This window comes from Mixophyes fleayi, chromosome 7 (genome assembly GCF_038048845.1).
Source record: "Mixophyes fleayi isolate aMixFle1 chromosome 7, aMixFle1.hap1, whole genome shotgun sequence".
Taxonomy (NCBI): Eukaryota; Metazoa; Chordata; class Amphibia; order Anura; family Limnodynastidae; genus Mixophyes; species Mixophyes fleayi.
In genome coordinates, this window is record NC_134408.1 from 29,582,714 (window position 1) to 29,600,035 (window position 17,322).

A 17,322-nucleotide genomic window follows, 5' to 3' on the forward strand; every position below is an offset into this window, starting at 1 on the left:
AGGTGATAGATGTACCTATACGGGCGGAGTTGTGCCATGGAGGATAGTATTAGAACGGTTGTTCCAAATTCAGCTTAAATCAGCGACTTAACAACTAAGGAAAAACTCAGTTTGGGCAGCACAGTGGCTCAGTGGTTAGCACTTCTGCCTCACAGCACTGGGGTCATGAGTTCGACTCCCGACCATATCTGTGTTGAGTTTGCATGTTCTCCCTGTGTTTGTGTGCGTTTCCCCCGGGCGCTCCAGTTTCCTCCCACACTCCAAAAACATACTGGTAGGTTAATTGGCTGCTAACAAAATTGACCTGAGTCTCTCCCTCTCTGTCTCCCTCTCTGTCTGTCTGTGTGTGTCTATATTCGGGAATTTAGACTGTAAGCTCCAATAGGGCAGGGATTGATGTGAATGAGTTCTCTGTACAGCGCTGCGGAATTAGTGGCACTATATAAATAAATAAATGATGATGATGATGAATGTCACTAACTGCTAAAAAACAAAAACAAAAAACTTTATGAATATTTAAAACGTGCATATAAATATTAAATGGCTTCATATCTGCAACCTGCTGTTTGGCAAATATGAATAAACTGATGTCAAAATTCTACACACTCTTATTGAAATTGCAGGCGCTTGTGATGTAAAGCCTGGAAACAAGATAAATCATGTCAGACACCATTTTCCACCTTTAATGTCACCTTAAAACCAACAAAATTCAAATGAAAAACAAACAGAGCATTTTTGGCAAATAAAAAGAGTGAAAATAAAAACTGTATAATAGCCTGGTTGCAGAAGTGTGCGGAGCCTTTCATCATATGGGGCTGTAGCTGTGTTCAGGGTTAACCAATCAGATTCAAAATTATTTTCAAATGTAATTAGCATACATCTGCCAGCAATGCCAATGATTATGATTAAGCCCAAATAAAGATCAGCTGTTCCTGTAGGATTTTCTAGTTCTTGGTTGGTTGCATCGTACTGGGATAGCCATGGTCTGCAAGGAGCTTTCAAATCATCTGTGGGAACTCACTATTAAAAGTTACCAGTCAGGAGAGGGATATAAAAGAATTTCAAAGCCATTACCCTGGAATATAAAGAATACCAACATCAATAAGTGGAGAAAATGTAGGACAATGGAGACATTGTCAAGATCAGGGCATCCTTCCAAAGGACAATGAGAAAACTCATCCGGGAGGCTACCAAGAGGCATACGGCAACATTAAAGTTCTGCAGAACTTTATGGCAAGAACTGGTCACTCCCCCTGCATGTGACAACAATTTCCTGTATTCTACACGTCTTAGGACAGGGATGCAAAGCCCCAAGCCATTACTCACAAAAAATAACTTCCAAAGCCCATCTAAATTTTGCAAACAAAAATACAAATCAATCACCACAACCATGTTGGGAAAATGTCCTGCGATCTGACGAGACCAAGGTTGAACTTTTTGGCCTTAATTCTAAAAAATACTTTTGGCACAAAGTCAACACAGCTCATCACTCAATGAACGCCATACCTACTGTGAGGCATGTTGGCCTCAGCATCTTACTAGGGGCCGATTCTCTTCTGCTGGGACAAAGGATATAGTCAGGATAAAGGCGGCATAAAAATTAGCTCCACAAATCAAGATATGTTGGCACAAAACCTGCTCACCTTTGTCACAAAGCTGAAGATGAAGAAGATTTTCACCTTCCAACATAACGATCCAAAGCACACATCCAAGAATGGCTTCAGAATAAAAAAAAAAAAAAAAAAGGTATAGGAATTGCAGTCAGAGATCAGGAAGGTAACTGTATCAAGCTGAGAGTTTTCCAGCGGACGGGTTTAAAAAAACAATCAGATTCTAGCTATCATTTATTTAGTACATTCTACAAAATGACAGCTAGAATCTGATTGGTTGCTATAGGCAACATCTCAACTTTTCAAACCCGCCAGAAAACGCTCAGCTTGATACATCTACCCCCAGATCGCAATCCCATTGAAAACCTGTAAAATGACTTTTGGGGTAAAATTTCATACCCTGAGATTCTGTGCAAGTGTATTAAGTGAACCAGTGTATTTGAACAGTGCTCTCCTATTTTATTAAGGGAATAACTTATTAAATTCTGATTAAATGCTAACGGACCAAAACCTTTTATGAAATATAAAAGTTATTAAAGTTTACAGGAAGGACCACATGCAATCCAGTTACAGTCTGCCTTACACAAAATAAACTTCAGAGGGGTCATGTTAACATGTACTTGAAAATGAGAGCTGGCATATGAAATTACTTAGCAGGTTTCTTCTGATAATAAGGGTGAATCAGTAGATTTTACCATATCAACATGTTATGACTGATACACTCAACAGAAAACAACTGTCATATTACTTCGTACCCCCATAGCTTATATCCGAAACTGGTTATGACCAAATCTACAAGACACCACACATTTTAAACAGCCAAGCCTTTAGTCATCAGTCATGTCCTGAATGCACACTTTTATTAAATAGATTAAATATATTAATTAAGAAAATAACAGTAAAAACATTTTGAGGATAACTCCCGTGAAGGTGTCATCACAAAGATGTTTTTCCCATTTGGCTTTACTATGCTGAATTAAAAAAAAAAAAAAGTTTTTTTTTTTTTTTAATTTTATTTTAAAAATCAATCAATCATTCTTTAAAACTCAGCCGTCTAATTAAATTCATCTTCTCTAGGGGCTTCATCCCTTGTTGCACATGAAATGGGAAATAAAGAAATGTATAGAAAATTTGAATCATTCCAGTAAATCTTGACAAAAGGCAGCAAAATATTGTTGTTTTTTTGGTATTTTGTGTGGATTTTTTTTTTGTCTATTTCAGACGTTTAATAGGATATCGGGTTTGGGATACCCAAAAAGAACAAAATCAGCCTCAAATAATTTGTATAGTTTTTGTCTCCATTCTAAGGGAATCTTCGAAAACCAGTCCTCCTCCCAGCTACTTGCAGTCAAGTTCCTGTAACTAGGGGGAAACTGGAAGAGTGAATCTATATTTAATTGTCTTAAAAGCTGAGATGTATCCTCATCAAGGGTCTCCAGCTTCCCTATAAAATCATAGTCAATCTGGCATGGGTGGCAAAGACGGTAAACCTGACGCCAATGTTCATTGAAAGGTCTCTGTTCTTCAGTCCGGACATCCAAAAGATACTGTATAAATTGAGAAAATGACGGCTTTGTTCCTGAAGAGAGAGCTTCACCTGCGGAAGGAGGAACATTGGTTCGGTTAGAGTAACGGGTTAAGATAGGTATAGCAAAACTTCGGTAGAAGTCCTCATTTTCTAGTTCAAACTTGCTGCGGAAGGCAGAGATGAGACGGACGAAAGGATCACGAACAAAGATGAATTTGGTGTACTTTTTCAACTTAATCTTCATCATGTGTCTGGAGAATTTTCCATACCTCCGCCAGAACTTATTGAATGTTAGATGACTGCTGGTATTGTGGACATCTTCCCTAGGGATCTGTAGAGGATCCTGGTATGGGACTCCCTTTTTATCCAAGAGACTCTCACTCAAGACAATCATCACCCGTTTCCAATTGGTGCAGGCCACCTTCGGCACGTAACAATAAATAATACCATGACGATCATCCACTATTAGGTGATCTAGGTCCTTGTTGGGAATGTCATCAAAATCCAGGTGCTTAGTTGGAAAATTAAAGCTAGAATTGTCACAGAAATTGCGCATATTCAATTTTCTTTCCTGCTGTATTAACTCCTGGTCTAGAATGCCATCCTCCAATTTAGTCCTGGAGGACCAGTCATAGCCCCTTACATTTTCCTCCAAGCTAGTTGATTTTCGCGTGGACAACTTTTCTTCCTTTGTGCTTTGAAGCCCATTCTTTGTCACACCAAAATTAAGAAAACTATCTAAGAACTTGTCTACGTCCGAAACAGCACTGTTCTCGGTGCTGGGAAGTGGCGTTGGATGTTCCCCACTTGAGTGAGGAGGAAGAGACTTGGAAAAGGAAGTATGAAGATTAAAATTGGCAACTCCAACATTGTCCCAATAGACTATGATAAAAAGGATCATAAAGACAGAGCCAAGGACCACCAGCAAACAGAAAAGACGTGACTTGGTCATTATTATCCAAAACGTCTATTTTCTGCTCAAAGAGACCTCAAACAAGGGTTCCTGAACTCCATTCCGAGCCTGCTAGAATGAGCCTGAAAAGAAAAAGAAAGAAAAGACACATTATAGGAAAATACAGTGTAATTAAAATAAAATATAATTATTAACAATTTGATTCCAACTATTCCTATTTTAGGGTTTTGTCTGCGCCAATGACTTGCACTAAACTACGCAGTAAGGGAGACAACTTGGCAAACCTGACATACTATCCTGATTAACAGATTTTACGTGTTTACCAAGGTTGAAATAAATCACATTCTTCAAGTGTCTCAATAAACACACTGAACATTTTATAAAACACATGTATTACTAAAATCTCTCCAGGCCTTCATTTTCAGGACCAAGTAAAGGGATTGTCTAGAGGATATAGTTTGTTACCATCATTTCCTGCATTTTCTTCCTAGTCTTCTGCATAGGCACACTAAACCCTTCTCAGTTATTCACATACAGTATATGCCCTAGCTGGGAGTTGGAATCTCCTGCCCAGCTGTACAGACGGCCCTCTCCTCTGCAAGCTGCCAGCACAGCTGGGCCAAGAACTGAAAATAAATGATGGTCAAGTAAGGAGTGGTAAAGGGAAATTTGCCAGAAGTCCAGTCACGACGACGTACTTTGGAAAGAAGCCTAGTCTACATATGTCTTAGGGTTTTTAATTTGATATAAATAAATTTACATGGGGTTTTCTTTAGAACACCCAGGAACACTTCTATTACTATTTCACACTCCCTTCTTTATTTTTTTTTAATACTCTTTTTTTTTTTTTTTTTGGTGGGGGTGGTGGCGGTAGCACCAAACCTTCATTTTATAAGTTAAGGGCGTTGTCAGATGGGCTATTTGAAAGTCAACGGAGGGTAGCGGTCATAGGGCTCAATCTCTCTCATGCTGACACACTGAAGTGACACTCAGAAAGCATATAATGCATACTTGCCAACTCTCCCGGAATGTCCGGGAGACTCCCGAAATTCTGGTCAGTCTCACAGACTCCCGGGAGAGCTGGCAAGACTCCCGCATCCTGCAACTGCGGGGCTAAAATGACGCGATTCCCGTCATTTTGGCCCCGCCCCCCACGACAAAACTGCATATTTGTCACGGGGTCGGGGCCAAAATGACGCGTTTGACCGCGCCCCGTCCCCTCCCTCCCTCTAGACACGCCCCTCTCCCGGATACAACTTGCCAAAAGTAGGCAAGTATGATATAATGCATAGAGTCATGACATTGGAGGAGCACTCCTAACTTCAATTCTCCTCTCATGTGATCTACATTATATTGTCCACCACTGGTAAAGGAAATGTGAGATACATTCTGCAAGATTCCTGTGCCTTCTGTCTATGGTTGATGACTAACGTCTCATTCTTTCTGACTTCCTGCTGTCTGTTAGTGTCCTTAATATAAGTGTTCCTGTTTTGCAGCAAGATGCTTACCCAACAGATTTTAATTTTCTCCTAATGAGGGCGATCCTCTCATTATTCCTTACACAAGCAAAATACTTTCTTCTAGTGCATTATAAACATGTATTTCTACAGCATCAGATTACATAGAAGCTGTTAATTTAAATAAGATGCAGTAAATGTGTTCTTGTAAATAACATATACTCTCTCAGATATGCTAATTACTCCCTATTTCCCCCAAAACGTTGGCTGATACAATCTCCTCCGTGTGCTCCCATTACAAAATACATTTTTAAAATCTGTATTTGACTATTAAAATTATATGTGTATACAAAAAAAAAAAAATTAAAAAGGGAACCCCATTTATTCTTTTATAGAAAATTCATACATTTTTTTAGGCTAGGTACACACTGTATTTTCCGACCAATCTCGAATCTACAACGATTGTACCTATGACTGAAGGTCCGACCGGTCGGCCGATTCATGTGTACACACTACACATGATTTACCTTCAGATCTGTGCTCTTCATCTGGTCCTCTAGTCGTTTCGAGAATGACAGCACATTATACATTCATTCATTCCTGTCACACTGATTAACCGCCATGTTATAGCTATCCACATGTCATAACAAATTTCATTAGCTTCTGTGACTCTGAAACAAAATATTCAGTTTCAGAATGAACAAACAAACTATTCCATCTACAGCACTCTATATTTAGTCAGCAGGACATGTTCATTGCCGGCATCAGCTGAAAAGACCATGACTCTGTAAACTCTATGGAGATCGGGATCGTGAGTGCGTACACACTACAGGATCCGAAGGTGATTAAAACGAGATTATTAAACAGTACGACCAACCAAATGAAACAACAATCGGCACTTTGGAACGACTGTCGTTCATCGTGTGATTATACACAGTAACGTGATATGTGGCCGAACGGTCGTTTATCGGGTGATTGGCCTGATGATTGGCTGAAAAAACTCCACTCCAATGTGTATCTAGCCTCAGTTGGAGATTTCAGCTGACCTAAAACAATTGATTTTGAATGGACAGCTCTTACATCCTGTGTTTTCCTTTATAGTAATATCTAACAGCCTGCAGACACTAGGGGCTTTTTTTTTAGTGTTGCAGAGAACTTGACAATAAAACTTGTCTTATTTATAATGGAGCGAAGAAAATAAACTCAATTATGCAAATCAGTGTTAAAGCCGTTCAAAAAGTAAAAAAGATTTAAAGATTTTCCTGTCAAAGTCTACAGCAAGTTGGTAAAATCTTATAATAAGAATGCATGACTATGCTAAAAAAAGGCCGTAAAAGTTAATGTATGCGCCACAAAAGAGCAATACTGCAGCACAAGTGTTGTTTTGGGGGTTTTTTTTTGATACGTTAAGGGCTGGGTAGATCGAGGGCATCCGTGCCTAAATGATTAGGTGCCTAGTTTTGCACTGAAGTGCAAAGACAAAACTTTCATTTTGCAAGATGGGATTACTTAAATGAGCTAATGTGATGGAGAGCACGTCTACGCGAATACTCCCTGCGCGTATATCAAAACAACTTCAATTCTCAACCACCTCCGAGGTCCCGGATGTACTTCGAGAAAGCACATATATAGGAGCACTTCAACCGATGTCATAAAAATATTCAAAACACACTTATGCGACACATAGGGGTAAATTCAAGTCCCTGCGTTGTTTTTTTGAACAACCTGGGGTGCGCATCATTACCGTTACTACTGTAATACATGCGCACTATTACCGTTAGTATGGTAATGATATGGTGATTTTTACTCTCGAAAATCTGCATTAAAATTACTGTACTAAGGGTAATGAAATGCATGCCACCCGCGTTGATCTAAAGAACAACGTAGGGAATTGAATCTGCCCCAAGAGAAAAAAAAGATAGTCCCGAAATCCACAGACTCTCGCTATTAATGCAAGCCTTGAATGTGGTTAAACGGAACAATATTTTACAAGGAAAACTACAAAGTTGAAATTGATAAAACCAGGGTGGTCTTAAAGTGTTAGTGGGTTGGACTTTGACGTGATGCTTTAACACTTTCCAGTCAGCACCTGTTAACCCACTACAATAGGGGCAGACTGCTTTTAGGTGTGAAATCAGCAATCATCTTGAAATGTGCTAGAACAGTGGTCCGGGAACAGGGGTAAATTACCCCAAATGGGGTAAAAATGAAATTCCTGGGGGTATTGCTGCCGATTCACATGCTGTCAGTTGGATTGTAGACCCCTTTAAATGTGAAATTGCTGTTGTACCAGAAGAGCCTCAAGGGTTGGCAGAGGCACTTCTTGAGCTTCGATGCAATAATGAAGCACGTATTACATTTGAAAACAAAGCAGATCTGTCATATTTTTGGATGTCAACAGCTGCAAAGGCATCAAAATTGCACATGAGGAGGCAGTCAAAAAGTTGCTGCCTTCTGCAACAACCTACCTTTGCGAACAAGGATTTTCCACTCTAACGAACATAAAAACAAAGCAGAGAAATCCATTGGACGCTGAAGACTGTATCCAAATTGCTCTGACATCAAAATGCCCCAATATTGATGCGCTCGTATCAAAAATAAAGCAACATCATTTCTCCAAAACCTGAAGTTTTGAAGTTGAAGCTTTCAAAGAACTTTTGAATTACAATAATTAATAATATATGCTTTCCTTCCTTTCAAATCAAGGGGGTAACGTCGGAGTATCTAAATATATTTGGGGGTAAAAGGTAAAAAAGTTCCCTGACCCCTGCGCTAGAAGGACAATTAGGCACACATAAAGAGACACTGTAGACCCTAGAATTTAGACATTATCTAATGTTGGCTGGTTTCAATAGGGGAACCACACATTCACTGTTAAAATTATTTATTCAATACCTGAGCTTTCACATTCATTCCAATGTCACGAAAATGTCAACAGAGTTTCTACATTCAGTGCAGAGGCTTGAACTCCACTTGAAAGGAATGGGCTCTTGTGTATCATCCGTACTCACAAATGCAGTGTTTATATGAGTTTTCAAATGCGGTTCCCACTTGCGTTTTTTTACACAATCACAACGCAAGTGGTAATGGCCCTAAAGCTACAAAATCGGATACATAATCCTGATACCTGCAACGTTAGGGTAATTAAGGGTTTCTTGATATTTGGTTATGGAAAGCCTTTTAGGAATTTGTTTTCATCAAATACATCTTCTAAAGTCTGTTCAAAAATCAACAATTTCTTCCACTGCTGCAGCTAAATATACAAAGCTGTGAGTTTTTCATTTCTCAAAGAGTATAATCTATAAACATATTGTCTTCAGATAGTCATTTCTGCTTCTCAGATGACATTTCCATACCTTCCAACATTCAGAATCCCGAAAGCAGGGGCAAAATAAACTCCACCCACACATTATAAAGTTTGGGAGGGTTTGCATTTCACAAGTGAAAAAACCTCACTTGCTGTCTTGAACATAAAGAATGTTAACAAGTTGCAAAGTTTTCAGAGACAGGTTATAGTATGAGAATTAAATACTAAACTTTACAAAACATTCTTAAAACAGAAGAGAGCAAGTAGCAACAAGATACAAATCTAAATCAGATAAGCTGTGCAGGACAGAAGCACAAACACATAAGTCAAAACTGGAGAGGAAAGGTTAAAAAGGAAAAAAAAAAGAAAAAGAAGAGGAAGCGATGTTTGAAAAAAACAAACCAAAAAAAAAAACAAAACTTAAAAGCTAAACTATACTTTTCACAAGCTTATTAAATCAATAATAAGCAAAATGACTGTCCGAAAAGGTGCCATTGGTGTGTTTGGACAATGACAGCAAATTTGTCTAATCGTCTTACTAGATTTAACATCCATCCCAACCACCATTTGATAGATCACAATACATCCATACACACTGCGATTTTCAGGCAATCCTTCCTAGAATATCCCCCTGGCCTTGAGAATCACAGTGTGTATGGGCACGACATACAGATGCTGTAGCCTGACTCCCGGAATCAGGCTACAGGTGAACTTATGGTTTTAAAACAAGGCTGGATAAATCCCAGACACTAGGGCGACTGAGAAATGGACCTTGGCATGACCCCATTCTGTCCTCCACCCCCTCCCAGGCATTACGCATTTCTGTAGAAACAAAAGAAAACTACATAAACCTGTTTTCAACCATTGCGTTCTATATTGCTGTGCTATTATTACAAATGACTACTATGGACTTCAGACTCAGCTTTACAGAAAGCTGCACCAATTACTGCAAATGACAACTGGAATTTGGCTGCAGGAATGCACCTCTGGCTACAATGCACAGTGTGAGGACACACAATATGCTGGTTACTGTTAGTATGTTGTGCAATGCCCAGAATCAATGTGTATAGTCCAAGGGGTATATTTACTAAACTGTGGGTTTGGAAAAGTGGAGATGTTGCCTATAGCAACCAATCAGATCCTAGCCGTCATTTATTTAGTGCATTCTACAAAATGACAGCTAGAATCTGATTGGTTGCTATAGGCAACATCTCCACTTTTTCAAACCCACAGTCTAGTAAATCTAGCCCCAAGACTTTTTCCTTCCACGGCTCACAGATTTATCGACAACAGATACTGTTGACGTCTTAGCAGATGGCTAGATACCAAAAATGACATAAAGCAAACCATTCTGCAGGGATAGGGAAAAAACATGCACTATTTGACACATTCCGCTGGTTTAATAGGGTTAAGTAAAGAAAATACTTCAAGCAACTTACAAGTGAAAAGATAACTTATTGCTTCAGAAAGGAAGACAGATTCATGGAAACGTAAAGAGGAAGCACTGGAGGTTTAGCGGAAATCCTGGGAGTCCAACAGCCATGATCACATCTCAAAAATTAAAGGAATAAAAAAAACTGAAGCATCTATATCTATTGTACATAAAGATACAGTCAAAAGCAGTTCCCGTAGCCACGTGATCTGGAATTTAGAGTTAAACACTGAAATCCTTTGCTTGTAGCAATGAACAATAGAGCCATTAATAACTTAACTCTTTCATTTCCAGGCTGATTAACTTATAAACATTGCCCGTGGTAGCCAATGTTTACCACTGATTCTCATTTCAAACTATCATTCGGTGCTTCAGAACAGCACTCACGACAGATGAAGAGAGAGTAAAGCTGAGTACACACTACAGAATTTTCCACCAACTTTTTATGCCGAGCGATTTTACATTCGACCGATGGTCCGATCGCTCGGTCCATGGACTGCATACACACTAGCCTTGTTTAGTACGATGAAGGGAAGTGCGGACGTCCCTTTAGCGACTTTTTACAGCCATGTTGTCGTGAGCAATGACTGTAATTTCGTACTCACTGTTGTGGATCGGTCTGCAGTTTATACACACTACACAGCGGAAACGAGATTGGAAATATTAAACGGTACGACCAACCAAATGAGGCGACAATCGTCCATTTGGGCAGACTTTCGAGCATCGTGTCAATACACACTGACCCGACTTTTGAACGAGCGGTCGTATGTTGGCTGATTTAGCCGATTATTGGATGAAAACCGTGTAGTGTGTACCCAGCTTAACAAATGTGAAATTTAATTGACAGCAGTCTTCTGCAGCCAATGGTATCGTATTATTATCCTTTAACTACACACCAAGAATATCATTCATGCTTTCCACAACTGTTCAAAGGGGTTAGTGTGGAACCACGCAACAGGGTTTGAATGACATAGAAAATGCCAGACAAGAGGTACACAGCAATACTCCAAGCATGGAGACAAATTATTATTTTGCAATTTTATGTTATAACCGCCCTTAAAGAGAAAAAGTCTCCCCTTCCTCTTACTGTCCGCCCAGGAGAGGAACAGATTGAAAGCGTATTTGGTATGGTAATATACGACAATACAAACCTGCCTCTTACCCACCAGCACCCTGCTCCACACCAGTGCTCCTCACAGGTGCAGAGCACGAACCGGAAAAGGAGGTTTGGACGAGGGTGTAACTCGCAGGGCTGTTTAGCATACAAGTCAGGTTGATTAGCATGATAATTACCAGAACCAAGAAACTTCTCTCTGGAGGGTGGGATTTTGTTTGTTTTTTCCACAGGGTGTTCTTGAGACTTTATTTTTACACATATTGTAGATATTTTATTTTCCGGACTATCCATGTAGATCAGAAGTCTATAAGAGTCTCTCTTTTACCCTGTAAAGTTGGAGCTCCGTATGACGGATGGAATGCTCAGAATCTGCTCCTATAAAACAACTAATTTAAAGGTAAAGTTGACTTTAAATTTGTGTTCTGTGTTCCGTTGTAAAAACTGCAAGTTTTACACGTCACTCTTGACCACAGATAAAGCACACCCTGAAGAGAAAGCTTACACAGGTGAAGATAGATTAAACAGAAATAAGCAGCCATAAGCAAAGATCACGTGTAAAGATATACAATCAATAAATCACTTTTTTTTTTTTTTACAAACATGCTTGTAGATATAAAAAAAAGCAAGAATTGGAGCTTAGTGTTAAACCCAAATCTATGTATTTTTTATTTATTTTGGTAATTTGGTCTGATAATCAAAACACAACTGTGTTGGTGGCTCAGTGGTTAGCACTTCTGCCTCACAGCCTTGGGATCATGAGTTCAATGCCCGACCATGGCCTTATCTGTGAGGAGTTTGTATGTTCTCCCCGTGCTTGCGTGGGTTTCCTCCGGGTGCTCCGGTTTCCTCCCACACTCCAAAAACATACAGGTAGGTTAATTGGCTGCTAACAAATTGACCCTAGTCTGTGTCTGTGTGTATGTATGTATGTATGTGTGTGTGTGTGTGTGTGTGTGTGTTAGGGAAGTTAGACTGTAAGCTCCAATGGGGCAGGGACTGACGTGAATGAGTTCTCTGTACAGCGCTGTAGAATCAGTGGCGCTATATAAATAAATGGTGATGATGTGTTTCACAGAGGTAAAAGTGTAAAATTGAGCAGTTGGCTGTGCTGTGTAAGAAGATGAACTGTACAGCTTTTTTCTGAATGATAGTATAGCGGTTTACTCACAAAACAATAGGTTGGTGACTACATTATTACATATTTATGCGAATGTCCATGGAGGTAATAATTTATAACAGAGCTGCAGTAGAAAATCAGCATCACACAAAACAACGTCATGATTTATAGCTGAACATTTTAATATTAGGGTTTAGTGGTCCTTTATTTAGTCTGTTTTTATGTGTTTAGCTCCATGTCTGCATCAAGCCTGCTAAAAGTTCAATGGAAAGCCTGTCAGCACTAGCAAACTGCCTAGTAATTTTCCTTGTGGACTCATGAAAACACATTCAAGAAAATTACCAATAAAATGATTATACTGTTCTCGTAAAAAAAAAAACATAGACACATAAGTCCTAAGGTAAAGTCCCATCTCTTGTTTCTCTTAAACATTCCCACAAAGCATATAATATAATAAATGAAATAGCTAGGAGAGATCATGGAGAGTATGGCGTTTTGGCGATGGACTGATGGAGAATTGTTAAGCCCTACCATGACCACCTTGCAGATATAGGCGCCTGAATTTGGCAGCCCGAATATAGGAGTAATCTTACAGCCTCAAACTTGCATCATTTATAAATGTGGCCACCTCAAGATAAGGTCAAAGGGCTTTCTTGTAGTTCTACAATAGTACTTCATCTAGTTAGACCTATCCTTGCTTGTGTTAAACTTATCCAACTGCATAACTGCCCTTTGATTGGTTAATTCTAACATTATGTCATCAGTGTTCCAATTTACACTCTATTCAATTATTTACTTCTAGTTTCTATCACCTGATAAAAGCATCTCACCTTGGAGCTGTGGACATGATCTTTAGTACAACAATCCACGAAGGATATTGAGCTCGTCCTCCAGCTTTTTCTTATTATCTTTATATCTGTGTCTACTTTGGCAGCTTGATATATGGAGAGGTATGCAGAAAGGTGTGTAAAGGTTTTCACTGCCTGACGGAGCTCAACACTGTGCCTCTAAAGGATTTTCTTAGCCTTAAACCATGTGACTCTATATGACGTGACTTTCTTAGAAATTACGTGGCTTTCTTGAAATATGACGGACCAACTCGTCCATGCAGACCTTCTCGTGAAAATACTGTATAGGATATGACTGTTTAAGATCAAAGAGGGTGTGTGGTGCGAACATTTTTCAGATTTTTTTAGGCAATTTGGCGTGTCAAAAAAATTCATTGCTGGACAAATACACTTCAGTCTGATTGAATTAGATTATTGCAGTATGTCGGATCTGTAAACAACTTGTGAATGATCAAATTTCAAGAGAACTCATTCACATAAGTCCGTGCCCCATTGGAGCTTGCAGTCTAAATCCCCTAACACACAGAGAGAGAGAGAGACTAGGGTCAATTTTGATAACAGCCAATTAACCTACCAGTATGTTTTTGGAGTGTGGGAGAAAACCGGAGCACCCGGAGGAAACTCACGCAAATACAGGGAGAACATACAAACATCACACAGATAAGGCCATGGTTGGGAATTGAACTCATGACCCCAGCGCTGTGAGGCAGAAGTGCTAACCACTCAGCCACCGTGCTGCCCACAAACAGCGCACTTCAGTGAGTAAATATTTGCCATAGTGATGAATAATCCATTCAAGGTAAATACCTATGTGAAGCCATATTTACTGTATATGCTGTTATATTACTTTTATTTTTAATAATTTCATAGGCAGTAATAGATAGTAAAACATGAAGTCTATGAGAAGGCTCCACCAAAGTTAGGGTGGAGGTCCCTGCAATGGCACTTTACCCTCTTCTGGGTCCCGTAGTAGTCACACCCCCAAGCACCCACTGGTTCTATCCTACTTACTGAAAACACTCAACATTACAACAAAACACTCAACAAAAATACCCAAAAGCTTCAAGGGAAATTAACTTCAAATGTCACCCAGGACTTTATGCAACATATTTAAATGAAGCTCAGTCTTTCACCCATTTACTAAGGATATGTGTGATAGGTAGGAAAGAAACACTGTAGGTCCAGGGGTTAACCACAACCTTAAGATTATTTCAAGAAAAAAATGAAAAGAGGATATTGTGCTGTTATCAGTTTGTTTCTAGTTAAATAACATTGGTGACTAAGAATAACTGGATTTTCCATTTTACTGAGAGGACTGGTATACCATGCCTTGCATACTCTTGTTCAATAGTGGCCTGTAGGCACAAACCTGTCTTACCTGTATGAATCTGTCTTGTTTGTGATAGAAAATTGTGAACTGTAATAACTTGAACTCATGGATGCAAAGACATTCTGCACTGCATTCACCAAAAAGTGGCTTCAAAATAGTGATCTCTAGTGTGGAACGTTTGTCTATACTCACTGGACAAAACAATTGATCTAATAGAACATGTTACATGTAGGGTTTGTCCAGCATCCATGTATGATCTATACTCCTAGATGCACACAATGGTATATATATATATTTTTATTTAAATGTATTAAGTCATTGATTTTGGCACACCAAACAAGTAAAAAAAACTTTATCATTAGGAGGGTAGGTAGGGAAGGTCATGAAAGTCTGCAAAGAGTTCAATAAAATAATCATGAAGTTTAGAGTCCTACATTATTCCAAAACCATGGCAAGCATGTGTACTACAGACATAAGCCTTTTAAGGTAGAACTAAACTGGCAAAAAGAATACACTTATTAAAATATCATCAACACAAAAGAGATACATTACAATTGTAAAACACTGCAGATTATGTGCCATTATGTAAATGTTAATAATACATCATTTACACAAGTCAATCAGACTCTCAAAGCGAGCTTTTTCTGTGTTCTATGTTTCTTGATTAAAGAAAAGTCTAGGATAATGGAGATTTAATGATTGACTATTTTTTAAACCATGATATTTTAGCAAATAAAATAATAATAATATTCTCCAGCATAACTGCCGCTAACTGGGTTCTTTACTGATTAGGGACAGCACCTTGGGAAGACAGACTTTCAACAAAATATGACAGGGTGTTCTGATATACAACTAAAGGCAGCGTGGAACAGTTCACCCTCCTCCAAAAACTTGACAGAATATTCTTGTCAGGTTTAAGTCCATGTAGCACTAGGCCAGAAACTAAAGTTCGGGCTCCCCCTTCTAAGGATATTTAAAAGTGAAGTTTTACTAATAATTTACACACAATAAAAACCACTTGATGTGCAACACTTATCTAAATCCTATTCTGTATATGCTGAATGATGTATTTCAGTTACCATGGTAGTTATTTTAACCCTTGTGTCTGTTATGAACATCACAGAACATCTTGTGCAATGTTATATTAATTAACCCATTCCACCTAGGATGCTGAATGGATTGACATCTGCAGATATACAATAAGTGTATTCTTTGAGATAATTATTGACACCCCTACATCAAACATATATAGGCTTTGAGCACAATTGTCACACAGGCTATACTCTTTAGTGTTAAGCTTGCAACATTTTTCCAGATGCTATATTTAACCCCTGCAGTGCTGCAAAGGCAATTTATTTTGCAATCCAGATGTCCATGCACATTTAGGCAAAGCCACTTGCATGGTAAGTCGCTACAGATCTGCGCTAAACAGGCCCCTGTAAGGCATTGTAATCGCGATTAATAGGGTCCTCTGTTACGAAGTGCAGTACCTTACTGGTTGGCAGTGTTTCTTTCTATCGCGACAAAAGCTCCATGTCGACTTACTGCTGCTCCTCGTCGACATGAGGCCAGAGGATGAAGCCACACAGCCAGCTGTCCGCGGATCTCCAGCTCTCTACAGTCACCCCCCATCCTCTAGCTGAGTCGGAGACCGCAGCACCGCCCCGGCAAGGGACCGGAGAGGTGGAGCCAGCCTCGTGTGACGTCACGGAAGATGAGGGGACGAGGACCGCCATCTTTGATGTGGTCGGTAAGGGAGGAAAGTAGTAATTATGTTCTTTCTTTAAAAGTATTAAGTGGAAAGTGACATGGTGGGATATCAAAAGGTTATGGGATACCTCCCCAATAAGTCTGTCCCTGACAGTGAGACAGATACCACAGGGCTGCTGCTAGGATTATGGTGTACTGATAGTATGTTTTACATTACCATACTACAGACATTTGGTTGACTGTTTTGGCATTTGCAAGACATTGAGAGAAATATATGCAGGTGCTGTCTGGTACTCTCGTAAAGTGGACCTGTTACTATAAGGCATGGTGGGTTTATTTATTGAAAATATTACTGTTATATAATATTATTATATTACTAATCCTTTTGATAGGACATATGCTTGATACATTGTTTTAGGGTTTTTCTCTTGCTTATGTTCATTTTTCTTTTGCACGTTTTTTTTTTATAGAATATGTTAAATAATAAAGTAAAAAAAGGTGCAGTCACAATACTGGCAGAGATACAGCATATATACTACACAAGTTAACCTGTGCATGATACTCATGCATTCTAGTCAAATCAAGCTACTTAAGGTGTTAAAAAGGTTCTTGTCATACATTTGGGGCTAGGCCAGGCCTCCTCAGGGGAAGAGCGTTACTTCCCGACGTAAGCGCCCTTTTTTAATGTGGTTTTGTCCACATGTCACCACCTCATCATTCTTCTCCATCACTTCATCTTCATCGCCACATCCTTAATCTCCATCGTCTTACTGTTCTAAAACCTCTCGATACACAACGTTTCTGCTAAACACCTTATCGCTGTGCTCAATCAGTCTTCCTTGAAGGCCAGTATTCATAACCTGCACTTTCACATCACTGCTTCTCCGTACTCGTGAAAATGCGACATACAATTGTCCATGACCAAACACAGGCTCTGGTAAATAAATAACCAC

The 17,322-nt window shown here is 39.2% G+C and overlaps 1 protein-coding gene across 2 annotated transcripts; it reads right to left on the reverse strand.

Moving 5' to 3' along the window:
* Positions 1-1,815: 1,815 nt before the first annotated feature.
* CHST12 (carbohydrate sulfotransferase 12) lies at positions 1,816-16,343 on the reverse strand. 2 transcript variants are annotated; one of them, XM_075179545.1, is made up of 2 exons: positions 16,205-16,343; positions 1,816-4,173 (listed from the first exon to the last, which is right to left on the reverse strand). In XM_075179545.1, the coding sequence occupies exon 2, from the start codon at positions 4,088-4,090 to the stop codon at positions 2,828-2,830; it is 1,263 nt and encodes a 420-aa protein (XP_075035646.1). In that variant the 5' UTR covers positions 4,091-4,173; positions 16,205-16,343; the 3' UTR covers positions 1,816-2,827. The 2 variants fall into 2 exon arrangements, with proteins under 2 accessions (XP_075035646.1, XP_075035645.1); XM_075179544.1 differs by having other exon boundaries at positions 16,150-16,343.
* Between the last annotated feature and the right edge of the window lie 979 nt (positions 16,344-17,322).

What these genes read in the sequence shown, in the direction of transcription:
- CHST12 (XM_075179545.1), bottom strand. Translation starts at nt 4,090, where the DNA reads ATGACCAAGTCACGTCTTTTCTGTTTGCTGGTGGTCCTTGGCTCTGTC.